Source organism: Nyctereutes procyonoides, unplaced genomic scaffold (assembly GCF_905146905.1).
Source record: "Nyctereutes procyonoides isolate TBG_1078 unplaced genomic scaffold, NYPRO_anot_genome, whole genome shotgun sequence".
Classification (NCBI taxonomy): Eukaryota; Metazoa; Chordata; class Mammalia; order Carnivora; family Canidae; genus Nyctereutes; species Nyctereutes procyonoides.
The window spans coordinates 57,554,499-57,568,994 of NW_026575140.1; the positions used below are offsets into that span (position 1 = coordinate 57,554,499).

The 14,496-nt window shown below is 58.7% G+C and overlaps 2 protein-coding genes across 4 annotated transcripts; both read right to left on the reverse strand.

Moving 5' to 3' along the window:
* Positions 1-58: 58 nt before the first annotated feature.
* Positions 59-5,825, reverse strand: BCL6B (BCL6B transcription repressor). The gene is made up of 9 exons (XM_055306005.1): positions 5,779-5,825; positions 5,082-5,272; positions 4,475-4,696; positions 4,011-4,364; positions 3,653-3,777; positions 2,912-3,076; positions 2,699-2,829; positions 2,467-2,604; positions 59-2,153 (listed from the first exon to the last, which is right to left on the reverse strand). The coding sequence occupies exons 2-9, from the start codon at positions 5,258-5,260 to the stop codon at positions 2,037-2,039; spliced, it is 1,431 nt and encodes a 476-aa protein (XP_055161980.1). The 5' UTR covers positions 5,261-5,272; positions 5,779-5,825; the 3' UTR covers positions 59-2,036.
* Positions 5,826-11,513: 5,688 nt separating this feature from the next.
* Positions 11,514-14,350, reverse strand: CUNH17orf49 (chromosome unknown C17orf49 homolog). Of its 3 annotated transcripts, none has more exons than XM_055307079.1 (6): positions 14,199-14,350; positions 13,914-14,008; positions 13,275-13,376; positions 12,446-12,636; positions 12,098-12,202; positions 11,514-11,780 (listed from the first exon to the last, which is right to left on the reverse strand). In XM_055307079.1, the coding sequence occupies exons 1-6, from the start codon at positions 14,217-14,219 to the stop codon at positions 11,776-11,778; spliced, it is 519 nt and encodes a 172-aa protein (XP_055163054.1). In that variant the 5' UTR covers positions 14,220-14,350; the 3' UTR covers positions 11,514-11,775. The 3 variants fall into 3 exon arrangements, with proteins under 3 accessions (XP_055163054.1, XP_055163053.1, XP_055163055.1); XM_055307078.1 differs by having other exon boundaries at positions 11,514-11,784; XM_055307080.1 differs by lacking the exon at positions 13,275-13,376 and having other exon boundaries at positions 11,514-11,784.
* Between the last annotated feature and the right edge of the window lie 146 nt (positions 14,351-14,496).

Consider the following 14,496-nt stretch of genomic DNA (forward strand, 5'->3'; position numbering starts at 1 on the left):
TCCCCCGTTTCACTCCATTCACAAATCCTCTCAGACAAGAACCTGGACACAGCAGGCAGCACAGAGAGACTTCTTTATTCCAAGACTCTGATCTGGCAAGATCTAACATTTCTACCCCTTGGCGGTCTACACCTGCCCATCTAATTGGGAAACAAAACAAAACAAAACAAAACAAAACAAAACAAAAAAAGTTTCTTCTCACATCTCTCTTCTGCTTTCCCTGCTTCAATCCTGCAGTGGACAGGAAGGGGGAATGATAAAGAAAAATTGTTTTCTCACTTGTCCTCAAGTGGCAGCTATTGGTCCTGACCTATCTTGAGGAAGCTCCATGGGACACAATTCAAAGTGCTCTCTAACCTCCACCCAAACCCCACAATCAAACAGCTCCCAAGGCAACAGGAGAAGGACTGTAAACGGAGGCTTCTGAGTATCATCTCACATTCCAGACATTCCATCTAATTAAGAACATTCCCAACTTTCTACCTACTTGGCCTATACCAGAGACCATGTCCCCTCAACCAACCTCTTAGTCCTACCCAGATACTTGGTCAACCAGAAGGCTCATGAGTCAATTACTCTTTTCAATCTTCTAAATCCCTAATCCCAACAGTAATCCCAGTCATAATCCCAAACTACAGTGAATCTGGAATGGAACTCAGCCCCTTTTGTCTCCCTGTGGAAGGTTCTAGTGCATTCCAGACAGGAATGCATTGATGGTTAGGCCAGGTCACAGACTTCGCTTTTCTAAGGTAAGAAAGTTACCAAGCACCTGTGACTTCTAGAGGCAAAGAAGTTTCTGAAATTCTGACACTTGCCAGAAGATGTCTAAAAACCCATTAAAGGAAGAAGGGGCTTGTCTCAGGTAGAGAGAACCCCAAGGAATATATGAACCCAGACACTGCTACAGTAAAGAACTGGTCATGACTCTCTATCTTCTAGTCAAGATAGAGTTTAATAATTCTTGCATCGGTCATACCATTCTGGGCAGAATCAGAAAGGGTTGAGTCATCTCTGATAAAGAAGGGATCAACCCAGTGCTGGGAACAGGCCCCAGTGGGAGGATCCTGGGCTCCATGAAAGCCCAACTCATGACAGATTGACACAATAGAGCCAATCCTAGGTGACCAGACTCACAGGACAGTTGGGGCCATAAGAGAAAGCCCCTCCAATCATCCCTCCAGTTCCAAGACTGCCAAAGCCCCTACATCAACGGCCCCCAGAAAACACTTCTTACTTCCATTTCTGGCTCACCAAAAACGTTTCTCTAAGTCTTGGAACCAGAGGAAAGTCTATATGCAGTTCTAGCTCGCTAGAGAACCTACAATATCCAGAATATCGAAGAGGGTTCCTGACCCAATTCTACAACCCCGCATGTCCACAGAGCTGCCCCTAGAACAAATAAGGTTCCAGACCTAGGATTTCGAGGGACAGGACAGAGGGACCCTTTCTCTGTTTTAAGCAAACCAACAAGCAGACACACATAAGAGAAACAACAATTCTAAAGATACAAGTTATGACAATAGTACACATAAAATAGTCAAGCCAAAGGAGACAGCCAAGTGCTAATCTCTGCCAGCAGAGCTGTGACCTCACCTACAGTGCCTCAGGTCACTTTTGGTCACACTTGTAGAAGAGGGAAGTGGGGAATGCAATAGAATGAAGGCCCTGGTGCCACCCACAGGCCTCAATAAATTATATTTACAGATAAACCAAATGAGAAGGGGAGGGCTGCAGGTGGAGGACTATTACCCCCCCCACTGCCAGTCTCTCCCCGCCCCCAACTCCCAGCTGGCTGTCTCCTCCAGAAACCATTTTGATCGTGGGGAAGAGGTTTTGACCAGCAAAACAGAGGCAGATCAAGCCGAGATCTGCCACCCCCCGCTCTCCCCAGTGATAACCGAAGGTGGTGATGGCAGTTTCTGATACTGGAGGGGCCTTGCACACCCAAGCCCGAGGGGGAAGCCAGCCGTGAGCCCGCGGCCGTCCCGGCTTCGGAGAAGCGATTGGGATCCGGGTGGGATCCGGCCGGCGCTCAGCTAGAGGCCCCCCAGAATGTGGTACTGCACTTTGGTGTTGGTAGCAGCTCCGTGCTTCTGGCGCAGATGCAGGCGCAGCTGACTCTTGTGCCGGAAATGAAGGCCGCAGGCCTCGCACTGTGGGAGGACAAGTGAGGACAGCCGGGTCAGCTCCCTACCCCTCGCGCGAGCACCCCGATGCGCAAGTGCCCAACCCTTGGCAGAAGAGAAGCCCACGGCCCGGCGTCTTCCCGGATCCCCGGGAGGAGGCAAAGGACAGAGGCCCCGCCCTCTTCAGCGAAGTTTCCTCCCTCTCTGGCTGGTCCCGGAGCCTCACTTCGGTGCGCGGGCTCCCCTACGCGCGGCCCCGCCCCTTCTCCCCCGGGGCTCCGCCCACTCCGAGGAGCTCTCAGAGACCCGCCCCCAGGTGGCCACCCGCGCAGGTACTCACGTGGTATGGCTTCTCTCCCGTGTGGATGCGAACGTGGCTCTTAAGGGTCTGTAGGTGGCGGAAGCGAGTGCCGCAGGTAGGGCAAGGATAGGGCTTCTCCCCGGTGTGGATGAGCACGTGCGCGCGCAGGTGCGCGACCTGGGAAGCAGGGCGACCTCAGAGAGCGCCCCGACGGCCGGCCCCGCCCTCCTGCAAATCTGCCTCGGAGCGGGCTGGGAGACGGGTTGCGTACCTGCACAAAGCGTGAGCCGCACGTCTCACACTTATAGGGCTTCTCTCCCGAATGGATGCGACTATGGGTTTTCAGGTTGGCCGGCCGGTTAAAGCGGGCTCCGCAGATGGAACAATGGTAGGGCTTCTCTCCTGGAGGCAGGGTGGAAGGGAGGTCAGGGACTCCTCCCCGGACACCTGCGGGCAGGAAGGCCAGGGCCCCCTCCTCCCTTACCTGTGTGCACCGTGCGGTGACTGGCCAGGTTGCCTTTGTAGCGGAAGGCAGATCGGCAGAGCTGACACTTGTAGGGCTTGTCCTCATCACCAGGAGCCAAGGGGTCCAGCCCCGATGAGCACCCAGCCACAGCCTCACAGTTCTGGCAGCTGAAAAATTCACTTCCTGGGAGCAGGGATGGGTAATGGCGATTCTAGTGAATCCTCAAACCACATTGGAGATGGATTTTCTTTTTCCCAGTTTACTGCTAAGGTTCCTGGAGTTCATCTGACTTACTCAAGGTTACATGGTTAATATGAGGACAAGCCAAGATCCGACCTCATGTCTGTCTGACTGCAGAATACTCTGCTAATCTCTTCAATAGTGGTGGTGGTAGGTGCAGGCCCCAATTACTGGGTGGAGGTTTCTGTTTCTGTGTCCTCTCTTGGACTACTACTCTGCTTCACAGCTTGCCGGAGAGGCCCTGCCAAGTCCTGGGCCCAGCACTCAGCCCTGATGGGCAGAGGCCAGGAGTTCCCAGGCTTTGCTGCTCAGGGAAAGCTTTAAAAAATACCAATTCCTGGCTCCCACTTCTAGACATTCTGATCTGTGGGGTGTGACCTGGGCAATGGCAGTTTTAAAAGCTCCCCAGGTGATTCCAATTTGCAGTAACTGGGACAGGCCTTTGCTTTTGGCCCAAACACTCGCCTGGAGCAGCCCCAGGAGAAAAGGCAAGGAGGAGGTAAAAGGAAGGGCTCTTACCTGGTGGTGGACAAGCCTGCCCAGAGTGTGATCCAGTGGTTTCTTGAGCTGGGGCTGTGAGGAGATGCGGGGTATTGACTGGAGCCCCACATTTGAACTGTCCTGTGACAGCAGTTGGAGAGAGCCTAGGCAGGTGGCAAGCCCAGAGAAAAAGGTTAGGAGAGATTTTGTGGAGGGAGGGTCTCACCTGGAGGACTTAGAGCCAAAGACCTTCCCCTAGAGGTGAGCCATACTGACCAGTGAGCCAAATCTAATTGTGCTGTCCCCTCACTCCCTGCTGCTGACCACCCAGGCCCAACGGCTCTGCCTCCTAGCTGAGGTTGGCCTCTACAAATTCCTGAGTTTCCAGGTTCTGTACCTGCTCTGGGGACCAGGAATGGGTCCTTCTTCACTGCCGCTGCCACTGCTGCTGGAAGCCTCGTCTCCACTGGGGAGCCGGGCTTGGGGGCAGAGTTGACCAGAACTCCTCTCCCCGGCCAGGCTCCCTGCTTGGGAGGCCTGAGAGTTTAGCACGATGAACTTGTACTTTTTCCAGTTGCAGGCCTTGGGGTCTGGGCTGCCTGGACTGGGGGGGCCTTGACTGCAGCTGCGAGACTCAGTAGGTGGATCTGGGTGCCCTTCGGAGCGCCTGGGACTGCCTGGCGGAGGTTCTGTCGGGGGTGTGGGGGGTTCCGCCTCCAAAGGCCGCAGAGAGATGCCCAGAGGTTCGTAGCTGGGACAAGTGTGATGGATGTTAGTGCTTTTTCCTAAAATTGGCCTCTGCCCTTGACACCTGGGCTGCCACCTCACCCAACAGAGGACACCGAGCTGGGGCTCTCTCACCTGGCCTGGATGAAGCGGTGGCAGGCCTGGACCACGTGTTCCATCTGCAAGTAGGTGGCAGCCGCCAAGACGGCTGGTGCAGTGGCTGGAGAGAGGCGCAGGCGTGAAGTGTACATGAAGTCCAGAAGAGGAGCGAAGCCTCCGGCTTCTGGGCCGGCGGGCAGGGAGAGCACATCCACCCCCACTCCAGCACGGCCTCGGAAAATTGAATAAAAGAAGCCGCTGGAAAGAGGGCAGATAAGCTACTTTAGGGCCTGGGTAACCCAGGGAGACACGTGCCACCGTAGAAAGCCCCACCTCCCCCCCCCCAATTCCCTGAGGGGCTCAACCTCCTGTTGCCTCTTTATTTATTTATTTTTTAAAGATTTTGTTTATTCATGAGTGACACAGAGAAAGAGGTTCCCTGCAGGGAGCCCGATGAGGGACTCCATTCCAGGACCCCAGGATCACGACCTGAGGCAAAGGCAGATGCTCAACAATTGAGCCACCCAGGTGCCCCAGTCTCCTGCTTCTGGAAGGCTTGGCTTGGGATCCCCTGCCAAAGACCTTCTGGCTCCACCCCTCTCCCTTCGGATCCTGCCCCACCCCCCTGAGTTACCCCTCCAACCTGCAGGCGATCAGAACCGCCTTGTGAGCTCGAAGGGGTTGCCCGCCAACCAGCAGCGTGACGTCAGTGAGGATCCCGCGGAGGCGCAGCTCGTTCAGGTTGCCGAGCACGTCCGAGGAGTGGCGAGTGAACTCACGGACGTAGCCCAGCGCGCCCTCGGGGGTGGCGGTGGAACCCATCGCGACGCAGGCCTGCGGGCGCCCAGGGACCCAGGCGGGGCTCAGACGCCTTCCCTCCGCAGTTCGCCCCCCCACCCCGCTGCAGGGCAGCGGGAGCCAAGCCCCCCACCCGCCCCAACCATCTAATTCTTAATGGGCTGGGCTCTCCGGCGCTCGTTCCCCCCCACCCGAGACCCCTCCAGGGTGCCTGGCGCGAGTTGGACGCTCCCAGGCCGCGGCGTCGACGCCCAGCGTAGGCAATCGGCCCGGAGCGCCCTCGGTTTGCAGCGCTCGGTGCCCGTGCAGCACCGCGCTCCCCTCGGCCTCGCCGGGCGCGCGAATCTCGAGTGAGCCACCTGCCCGGACACCTCGGACGGCCTGCGGTCCGCACCCCTCCAAACCCCAACCGAACCACCGAATTCCGTTACTGTCTGGTCCCGGACCCCCTAGTCTGGAACCTCATAACTGCTCTCAGTCTTCCACCAGCAACCTCTTCTCGGGGACCCAGGAGCCCGGCTCCCTCAGTCCACGGTCCTTACCCCTGTCCTGCAGGGGCTGCGGCTGCTCTTCTCAGGGGGGCGGGGTCTCTCTCCCCTCTTGGACTCGGCGCCTTTATCTGGCCGGGATGGCGGGGGCGGGGGTGGAGGTGGGGTGAACGCCTGGGTCTGTATCCTTCCTTCCTCCCGCGCTCTCCAGATGGCGAGCCCGGGGCGGGGTCTCCGGCCCGAGGGCGGGACCTTAGGGACGCCGGGTGGTCTTCACATCGGGGGTCTTGGGCCTCTGAACGTGGGACCGGGGATGGGACTCTGGAATTGGGGATATCGAGATTGGACAATGTGGGTGACCCCGGGTCGTCGAGGGGGCCTGGGGCAAGCGAAAAGCGGTGTTATTGGCTTTTGGAAGGGGGGTGCCTGTGACCTGGAGAGTGAATGGAGCACAAGTCCCCCTTCCGACGTACGGTATCGAGGGACTTAGAGGAGAGCTCAGCGAGGCGCCAGGTTTGGGGAGGCCACGGTGGACTCGCGTAGGGGCTCAGATGGCGGGAGGGTGCGGTGTGAATGACAGGCTCCTGCAGCAGGGCCTACAGAAAGGGGGGCTCGGATCGGGCGGGACCTGGAGGGGACGGATGTGATTTCTAGCTCGTTTCCTTCCATTGTCATGCGACCGGACGGCTCCGCCAGCTGCTTCCCCTCGAGGAGGTGGGGAAAGCCCCGGGGGCGGGGGGGTCGGGAGAAGCGCAGGAGACCCGGGCGTCGGGACTCTGGCTCCAGACTCCCTTCTGAGTCCTTTTAGGGATCCAGAGAGCCAGCCTCCCGCCCAAAGGGCGCTCGCCCTCCCCCAGTCCCCGCTCACTAGGGCCTCGGGCCCCCGCCCGTCGGCTGCGCTCGGGGGCTGGCGGGGCGCCGGGGTCCAGCGCGGCAGGGAGGCGAACCCTGGCAATGTATGACTCCTTCCACGAGGGGGCGGACGAGCTCTAGCCTCGCCTCGCGGTCTCCGCCCGGCCGGGGTCCACTCGGACCGGGGCGCAGGATCCACTAGGTCTGAGCGGCTGAAACCTTCGTCCTCCTCCCCTTTGCGCCGGGTCATGTTGTTCCTCGGCCTCCTTAGGAGGGGACGAAGGTTGGGCGAGGGGAGGGAGAGTTAGGCGACAGAGGACACTGTCCTCCGAGGCTGGGGTTCCTAATCTGGGGGTGAGAAATCCAGCGGGCTCCGGGAGCAAGAGAACTAGGGGTGGGGGGGTGGAAGGGAGACGGAGGGGAGACAAGGAGTGGGGTCTGAACCTTGGGAGCTCAGGCTTTTCTTTTTCTAATTAAGCTAGACACTATTAATCGGTCGGTAGAGGTGAATTTTTAGTGAACATTAATCCGAAAGTTGGGTGGGGTGGAAAAAGAAAGGAAAGAAGACTGGGAAGGAAGGTCTCCCGGTAAAAGCAAGGAGAGAGGGCAGGAGGGGCTGATAACCCTAATTTTAGGTTCCTGATCTGGGAGATAGGCACGGGTCTCACCCTCATATTTTGTCTGGGGAGACTTGGGGGTGGCAATGTTTATGGGGGGGGTAGGGTGCAGAGCTATCAGTGTAGCTGCAAAGCCAGGCTGTGCATCTTGCACAGGCGCCCAGAAATGACCGCCCATCACCCATGGAGCTGTGCACCCGGGCCTGGGGTCCTCCTCTTCAGACTTGAGCACACCTTTATTTGGGTGCAGGCAAGAACTCTGAGGAACTGGGAATCCCGGATCACTAGGGATTCAGGACGGTGATGTGGCTTTGGCATGTAAGGGGTAATGGGGGGGTCTCTGCTCAGTTTGGAGGTGGGCTTCCACCTGGGGGGACTCCCTTTCCTATCAGGAGGGAGTTGATTTTGTGTTATGTGGTTGGTTGTGAGTGCATGCTTATTAGGGGATGTGGACTTAGTTTGATTGTTCTGGGCCCTGGGGGGGAGCGGGGGGGGGGGGAGGGCTGCATTCAGAAGGCCTGAGGTGAGTTTGAGGCGTGGAGCTGATTTTGCAGTTCTGTTAGTTTTGGGGATTCTGACACCCATAATTTGGAGACTGTCGTCTTGGAATATCAGGACATCCCACTTGGCGTCCTTGAGGTGGATGAGGGTTTTGTTTGGGGGATTCATAGCCTTTGGTGTCTATGGATAATCTGATTTCAAGTAGAATAGTCTTGCTGATTTTGGGGTGCAGTCTGTTTTGGAAAGCCATATATGTTTAAGGTTCAGGTTAGATTTGGGGAATGTGAAATTCAATTTGGAGGGTTTTTTGTTGTTGTTTTTTAAAAATTAGCTTGAGGTGGAACGTAATAGGAACCTGGGAGCAAGTTTGAAGGCCTTCTGTGATTGTGGGTCATTGAGGCAGAGCAAAGCTTTATATTTGAATGTTGTGGAAACTTACTTTGAGGGGGGATAGACTTCTGTATGTGTAGATAGATAGCCATGAGGCTTTTTCCAGGGAAAGACACAAGGCAAGGGCCCACGGTAGGAGACTAAAGTTTTGGGGTGTCCTTATTTCAGGGTGTTTTGTCACTCTCTGGGTGTATTTGATGAAGGCAAAGTTGATTCGAGGGTTCACTTAATTCAGAGCATGATGCTGGTTTGAGGTGTCCTTTGCTTACAGCCAGCTCCCTCTCACCCCAGAGTCAAGAAATCTCTTTCTTGCCTGAACCCCCAAATACACCCAAGGACTTGAAGGGAGAAATCCAGAAAGGTAATGGGGGCAGCACATCTCCTCTTATTTCTCTGAGGCCTGGATGAATCTGAGGGAAAGAAGGTGGTTTCAGACTCCGAACCCCCATTTCTTAAGGGAGCACACCTCACTTTCCGGGAAAGGGGGGGGGACATAGGGTGTCCCAGCTGTCAAGGAAAGACCCCAGACTAGGGTGGTGCTGTTGGAACTTGGGCGAGGGGAGGTGGTGGTGGGGTGCAAGGGGGTGATTCATGTTCCCAGAGCTTCTAGGGTCAGAGCCCCAAACAGAAAGCGGCCAGAGGGCTGGGAATGCGGGCGAGGTGGGTGGGGGGAGGGGCTCCCCCACGGCCGCAGGGGCGAGGGGGTCAGCCAGGCCGGCCCTGCACGCCTGGGTCCCCGCTCCCTTCGGCTCTCCTCCCCTCTCTCCCTCCCACCGCCCACCCCCCCAACCCAAGGAAAAAAACCTGCCTGTGCAACAGCAATGGCAGATTCCAATCCTCCAGGCTTTCCTTAAACCACCACGGAGACCAGGGGGGGGGGGAGGGGAGGATCGAGCTTTCCTGCTTCCCTAAGACTGGGGCTATGAGCTTGACCTCCTGGCCCCTAGCCCTTCGAGGAGTGGCCCCCCTCCCCGGTCTGGAAGCCAGGTTTCCTGGACCCCAGCCCCCGTGCGGTGGGGGGGGGGCCTGGAGAGACGGGGAGGAGGAAGGAGGGAGTGACTTCCAAAATTGGCATCGGGACAGAGCAGGGCTGGCGGGAGGCAGGTGAAAGACAGAATTTTCCTGAAAAAACGGGGCTATCTGAGGACCCCAAATTTGGCGTGCTAGTCCAGGACCGTCCTGCCAACATCCTAGATTTTTTTGGGATTTTTTGGGGCCCCCGGGACCCCTCTAGATGGGGTGAGGAATGTAGTGTTGGGGGAATCTGACTGGGGCATTGCAGCTGCCTCTCCCGCCGAGTTGGAGACGGATGGGCTGGGACGGGTTTGGGGGGTGTCCCCAATTCTGACTGGGAATGGAGGAACCCCCTTCTGAGCTCTCTTGTGGGGGTCCTCCCTCCCTAGGGCACTCCCCACTCCCTGAGCCAGCCGAGAGGAAGGAGGCCAGCGATGCGACTGGGGCGGCTCCTTTCTCCTGCACCCCAAATGTGAGGGATGCACCCCAAATTTTGCTCCCTTCAAAATAGGGGACCAGGATCTCAGGGGAGAGTAGCTGAGGTAAGTGGGGAGGGAAGTGTCCCCTGTTTTCAGGAGAGACGTGGCGGTTGGGGGGGAGGTTTGGAGGTGCGTGCTGGGGTGGGGTTGGGCTTTGTCAGTCTTGGAACTGGGGGGATGATTGGAGAGGCTTTCCCCTGTGCCCCTAAACTTCAGTCCCCCAGATGGGAACCAAAGGCTGAGACCAGAAGGCCCCCCAGCACCCCCAGCCGTTAGCACAGTGTTTGATTTGTTTCACCCCCACAAAGGCTCTGCCGAGAATGGGAGCTGGGGGCAGCTGTTCAGTTTGGGGGCGATGGAGGCTGGAGTGAGGAGCAGGAGGCCTTGGCAGGATCTGGTGTGGGACAAATAGGGGTCTTGAGAGGGGGTCTGGCATCCCCCAGGGCCTAAAAAGACTGCTTACACCCACCATCTTAGATCTTTCTGATTGCTAAGAGTTTTGGGGGGTGTGTCGGAAGGGGGGGTGGTAGCGGGTGGAATGGGATGTAGGGGGAAAACTTTTAGGTTTCAGAGGATGTTATTTTGATTTGTGGAAGGGATCCGAGCCCTTGGATTGTGCTTGGTGTGGGGTGCTTTTAAGAATCATGTCCTGGACAGGAGGGAAAGGCTGAGGGAAGGCCCTGGGTGGGGGTGGGGAGAGGCATGTTTGTCTCAGCTTAAACGTGGCTTTCTGGGGTGGGCCCGCCTTCCTGGGCCTGGTGGATGATGGTCTGATGGGGGTCGTCGTAGGGGGCCGGGTGTGGGTCCTGGGGGGACAGTGGGGGCTGGGGACAGTGCTGGGGGTTGAGTACCTGGCCCCCAGGTCCAGACAGCCCTCTTCCTGGGCCCTGCTGCTCCCCTCTCTCTCTGGTCTCCATTTCCTGCCTTTGGCCTCCATCTTGTGGCAGGCCCAGGGCCCAGGGCGACTTCCGGCCCCCCTCTCCCTACCATGTTCCGGCCCCACCACCTCTGGATTGCCAACTCCCAACCCTGCTGTCCTTGGCCTTGTGTCTCTCCTTGCTTTCTCTTGGGTTCTGACCCAGGGTGGGGAGGGACGGACACAGGAAGCCTTGGGGCCCTGCCTCTGCTGAGTCGGGAGGCAGAATGTTGGCCCCCCATGATCATTCCCAGTTTCCTCTGCCTCCGACCCCACCCTAGGGATCCCCTGAGCAGAGTTCCTACAGAGGGAAGATGGTTCCAGTCTTATCACACTGCCAGCTCACTCCTTAGGCCTGTCTCCCTCCAGGTGCTTGTCAGCTTCTAGCCCTGGTTGCTTGCCCCCGCGCCTCCCGCCCGCCCCAATGCTTCTTGGTGCCATGTTTGCCTTCTAAACCTTCCCTAAGTCTCTGCTCTGGGTGGTGGGGGTCTTCCCAGCACCATCTTGTGCTCCCTTCCTCTCAGCCCACCCCAGTCCTGCTCCCGCCCCAGCAGCACACTGTGGTTTGTACGGTACTGTGGCCACGTCCAGACCACACTGTGGTGTTAGGGTGAGGGTGGGGGAGGCACCGCTGAGGCTTGGCCCTGAGAGGCTGCCCTGGAGAAGCAACACACAAAACATCCGGGCCTTTTTGTGAGGTGGTGGTGGTGGGGGGTGGTCGGGAAGCACTGGAAATAGCCCCTCTCAAGTCCCCAGCGCAGCCTCAGGAATACTGACTGCCAGAGATCCTGGGAGTTAGGTTCTGCCTTTGGAGAGCAAAGTAGAGTCTTTGTTGCCCACACCCAGCTCCCCTGGCTCTAGCAGCACAGAAATATTGGCACTGGGAAGAGAGTCTGCCAATATTGGCTGTGCTGCTCTAGGCAGGGTGGTGAGAACTGCGAGGAGGGGCCGAGCCCCTGGGGCTCAGGAGGGAGGCCGTCACCCACCACGCCCCAATAACGTTATGCCAAACGCACCAAGCTGAGGGAACAATCTTTATTGTTTTCTGTATAAAAAAAAAAGTCTGTCAGTTGGAGGTCAGAGGGCTTGGGGGCCGATGCTCGCACAGAACTGCAAAGGTGTGCTTCCCCAGCAGCCTCTTGACCTTCTCTCGTGCAGACTTGCTCAGAGTCCTGGGCGATCCACAGGTCCAGAGGGAACAGTGACAGGGGTGAGAGGTGGAAGGCTCAGCGAGAGAGCAGAGGGGAATCAGCAGAGGTCATGAGAAGGCCAGATTCCAGGGTCAAGCTGTCTGGAACAGGAAGCAAAATGGGCCGAGATGGAGCGAGCCCCAAGAATGTTGCCAAGACCATTCCTACCTCCCCAAAGTACCTGGCTCGTTGCTGACCCAACCCCCTTGCACTGCATACCAGGGAACCTTCTCTTCCGAGGCCTCTGTGCACAGGAGGGGGCTCCTGCGAGGACTCTTCCCTGCTGTCCAAGTGAGCACACACCGCCCCCCCTGCAGCTGGCCTGGGAGTGGGAGAAAGACCCCTACCTTGGTCAAAGTTGAGTCTCCACCCCCCCTTCAACTGGCCAGAGAGTGAGAGGAGGAGGACCCCTACCCTGGTCGAAGCTGAGTTTCTTGGCTGGAGGAGTTTCACCCAGCCCTTCAATATCCACCAGGTCGCTGTTGGCATCCGAGTCATTCAGAGCACTGAGTGTCACATCTGGGGGGGTGGGGAGGTGGTAAGCTGGGCTTTAGATTCTCTGACTGCTCCCCAGCTTCCCAAAGCTTCAAGCACCCACTCCCTCTGACAGCCCAGCAGCTGTCTGGGAACCCTGACAGGGAAAGGAAGAGAGATCTGTCCTTTGACCCAGCCCCCGATTCTCTCCCGAACCTGCGAACTTTTGAACCTTGGACAGGACCTTACCCCCATCCCCCGTCCCCATGGCAGCTCTGCAGCCCTCACCAGCCTTCTGTTTCTTTATGGGGGGGCCCCCGGCCTCAGGGACACTGGTGCTGCTTGGTGGAGGGGCGGCTGGAGGAGGTGACAAGACACTGGACGGCACCTTCTTGGGCCCTTTCTTGGGTGACTCAGCCGGAAGAGGGATGCCAGAGTCTTCGTATACCTTGCGCTTCACTGTGGCCTTTATCTGAGCCCTGGAGAGAAGAGAGTGGGTTAGGAAGGGAGTCCTCACAGTGACTTAGAGAAGGGTGGGGCGGGGCAGGGGTAATGGGCCACTCTGAAGGAATCCTGGGGAGCCCCTTCATGAGCATCACCGTCAGGGCCCCACCCCTTTGGCAGGGTTCTCGGTTTCCCCTGAAGCTTTGTGTACACTCAGAACGGACAGAATGTGACAAGTGGACTCCCTGAACCCAGTGCCTCATTCTCTTCTGGGAGAGATGTGCGGGTCTGGAAGGCCACCAGGTAAGCCCTGGTGAACTACAGGTAGACTGAGACTTAGGAGAAGATCCCGCTCAACTAGTTCAGAATCACAGCATCCCCAGAAACACCGCAGCAGAATCTCCAAGGAGCTGCATAAACCACCAGGGAACTCCCATCACAGAATTCAATTATTGGGTATCTCGGGCAACCCCCAAAATAAAATTCTTGGAAGGTCCCGGTTACCACAGTATTTCAGTAACTTCTGACCCACTCTTTTATTCTCTTAATCTTGGAGGAGATGCTAACAGAACTAGCAGCGAGGTAGAGTTGGGAGTTCTCAGGAAGAGATGGAAGGCGGGTGCGGAGGAAGAACGTGCCCACCCCCCTTCCTCTGCCGGCCACCCTCCCTCACACTGTCCGTTCCTTGATGACACAGCTGATGTGATTAAGATCGTCCCCAAACCGCTTCACGGCAGCCCTCAGCATCTCTATCTCCGTCTCCGTCCACTTGGCACTGTCAGAGGGGAGAGGGAACAGCGAGAGTGGAAAGAGGGGGGTGTGCAGCCAGCCCACAGGCTGTGCAGGCCACAGCAACCAGCCTCCACCCCCCAGACCCTGGGGCCCCTTCTATGGGTCCCTAAAGAGGGCTTCCTTGAAAAGAAAAGAAAAAAAAGCTCTTAACGCCCGGTGGGAATCCTGAGGACCACCAACCACACCTGTCCCGACAGCCACGTTATAACGAAGAAAGTCTCTCCCCCACCAGCGCGAAGCGGCTGCTGTCAGGGACCGCTGAAGGCAATCCAACCCGCGGGGGTCTTGCGGACAGAACCCCGGTCGCGGTGCGCAGCGCCCGCAGCGGGGCGGAGCGGTGGCCCGGGTCCGGGGCGGGAGCCTCAGGCTGCCGGTGCATCCGTCGCGCCCTCCGCCGACAGGCACTTCTTCGCACCCACTCCGCGCAGTGCCAGGCGCAGGGCGCACTCCCACCTGCCCCTGCCCTAGGGCGAGCGTCCGCGTCAGTGACCGAATCCGCGGCCCGGCCCCGCTCACGTACCCCGCGGGGGAAGAGTCGGCTACGGGATGCAGCTGCATCGTCAGCTCCCCGAGCTTCGTGAAGGCGGCGCCCGCCGCGGAGAAGATCTCTCCAACCTGGGGGCGGGGCGGCGTCACGGGGGGCCGGCGCACACCCCCGCGCCGTCCCGCCCGGAGCCCCTGGCCCCACCCCGGCCGGCTCCCGCCCCTCACCCCGGGCGGAAGAGCGGGCGCCGCCGGCAGGGCGGGGGTTGGGGGCCGCCCTCCCGTGGCCGCCAGGGAGCGCTGTCCGCGAGCGAGGGCGAACCTTGGTGGACGCTGACGTCATGGCCCCGCGCGCCTCCCCACCGAGGAGACGCCACCGCCGCCGCCGCCGCCGCCGCCGCCGCCGCCTCCTCCTCGCCGGGGACCAGGGAGCCGGGCGACCGAGCGGCTCGGGCCTCACTGCAGGAAGTCCCGTCCCTCCCCGCAGCCGATTGGCTCCCTCGGCCGCTCCCCGCCTCCTCGCAGCGGGGACGGCGGCGGCGCCCGCCCAGCGAGGCCGGAGTGGAAGACCCCGCCTCACTTCCGGGCCGGCCTCACTCCACTTCCGTCGGCGGGTCGGG

Excerpts from the sequence above, each read along its gene's own strand:
- BCL6B (XM_055306005.1), bottom strand. The coding sequence starts at position 5,260 with ATGGGTTCCACCGCCACCCCCGAGGGCGCGCTGGGCTACGTCCGTGAG. Across the intron at positions 3,077-3,652 it reads GCAGGCTTGTCCACCACCAG|GAAGTGAATTTTTCAGCTGC; the intron begins GTAAGAGCCCTT and ends CCCTGCTCCCAG. Across the intron at positions 2,605-2,698 it reads GCGGCTCACGCTTTGTGCAG|GTCGCGCACCTGCGCGCGCA; the intron begins GTACGCAACCCG and ends CCTGCTTCCCAG.
- CUNH17orf49 (XM_055307078.1), bottom strand. The coding sequence starts at position 14,219 with ATGACGTCAGCGTCCACCAAG. Across the intron at positions 14,009-14,198 it reads TGACGTCAGCGTCCACCAAG|GTTGGAGAGATCTTCTCCGC; the intron begins GTTCGCCCTCGC and ends CCCCGCCCCCAG. Across the intron at positions 12,203-12,445 it reads CATAAAGAAACAGAAGGCTG|ATGTGACACTCAGTGCTCTG; the intron begins GTGAGGGCTGCA and ends CCACCCCCCCAG.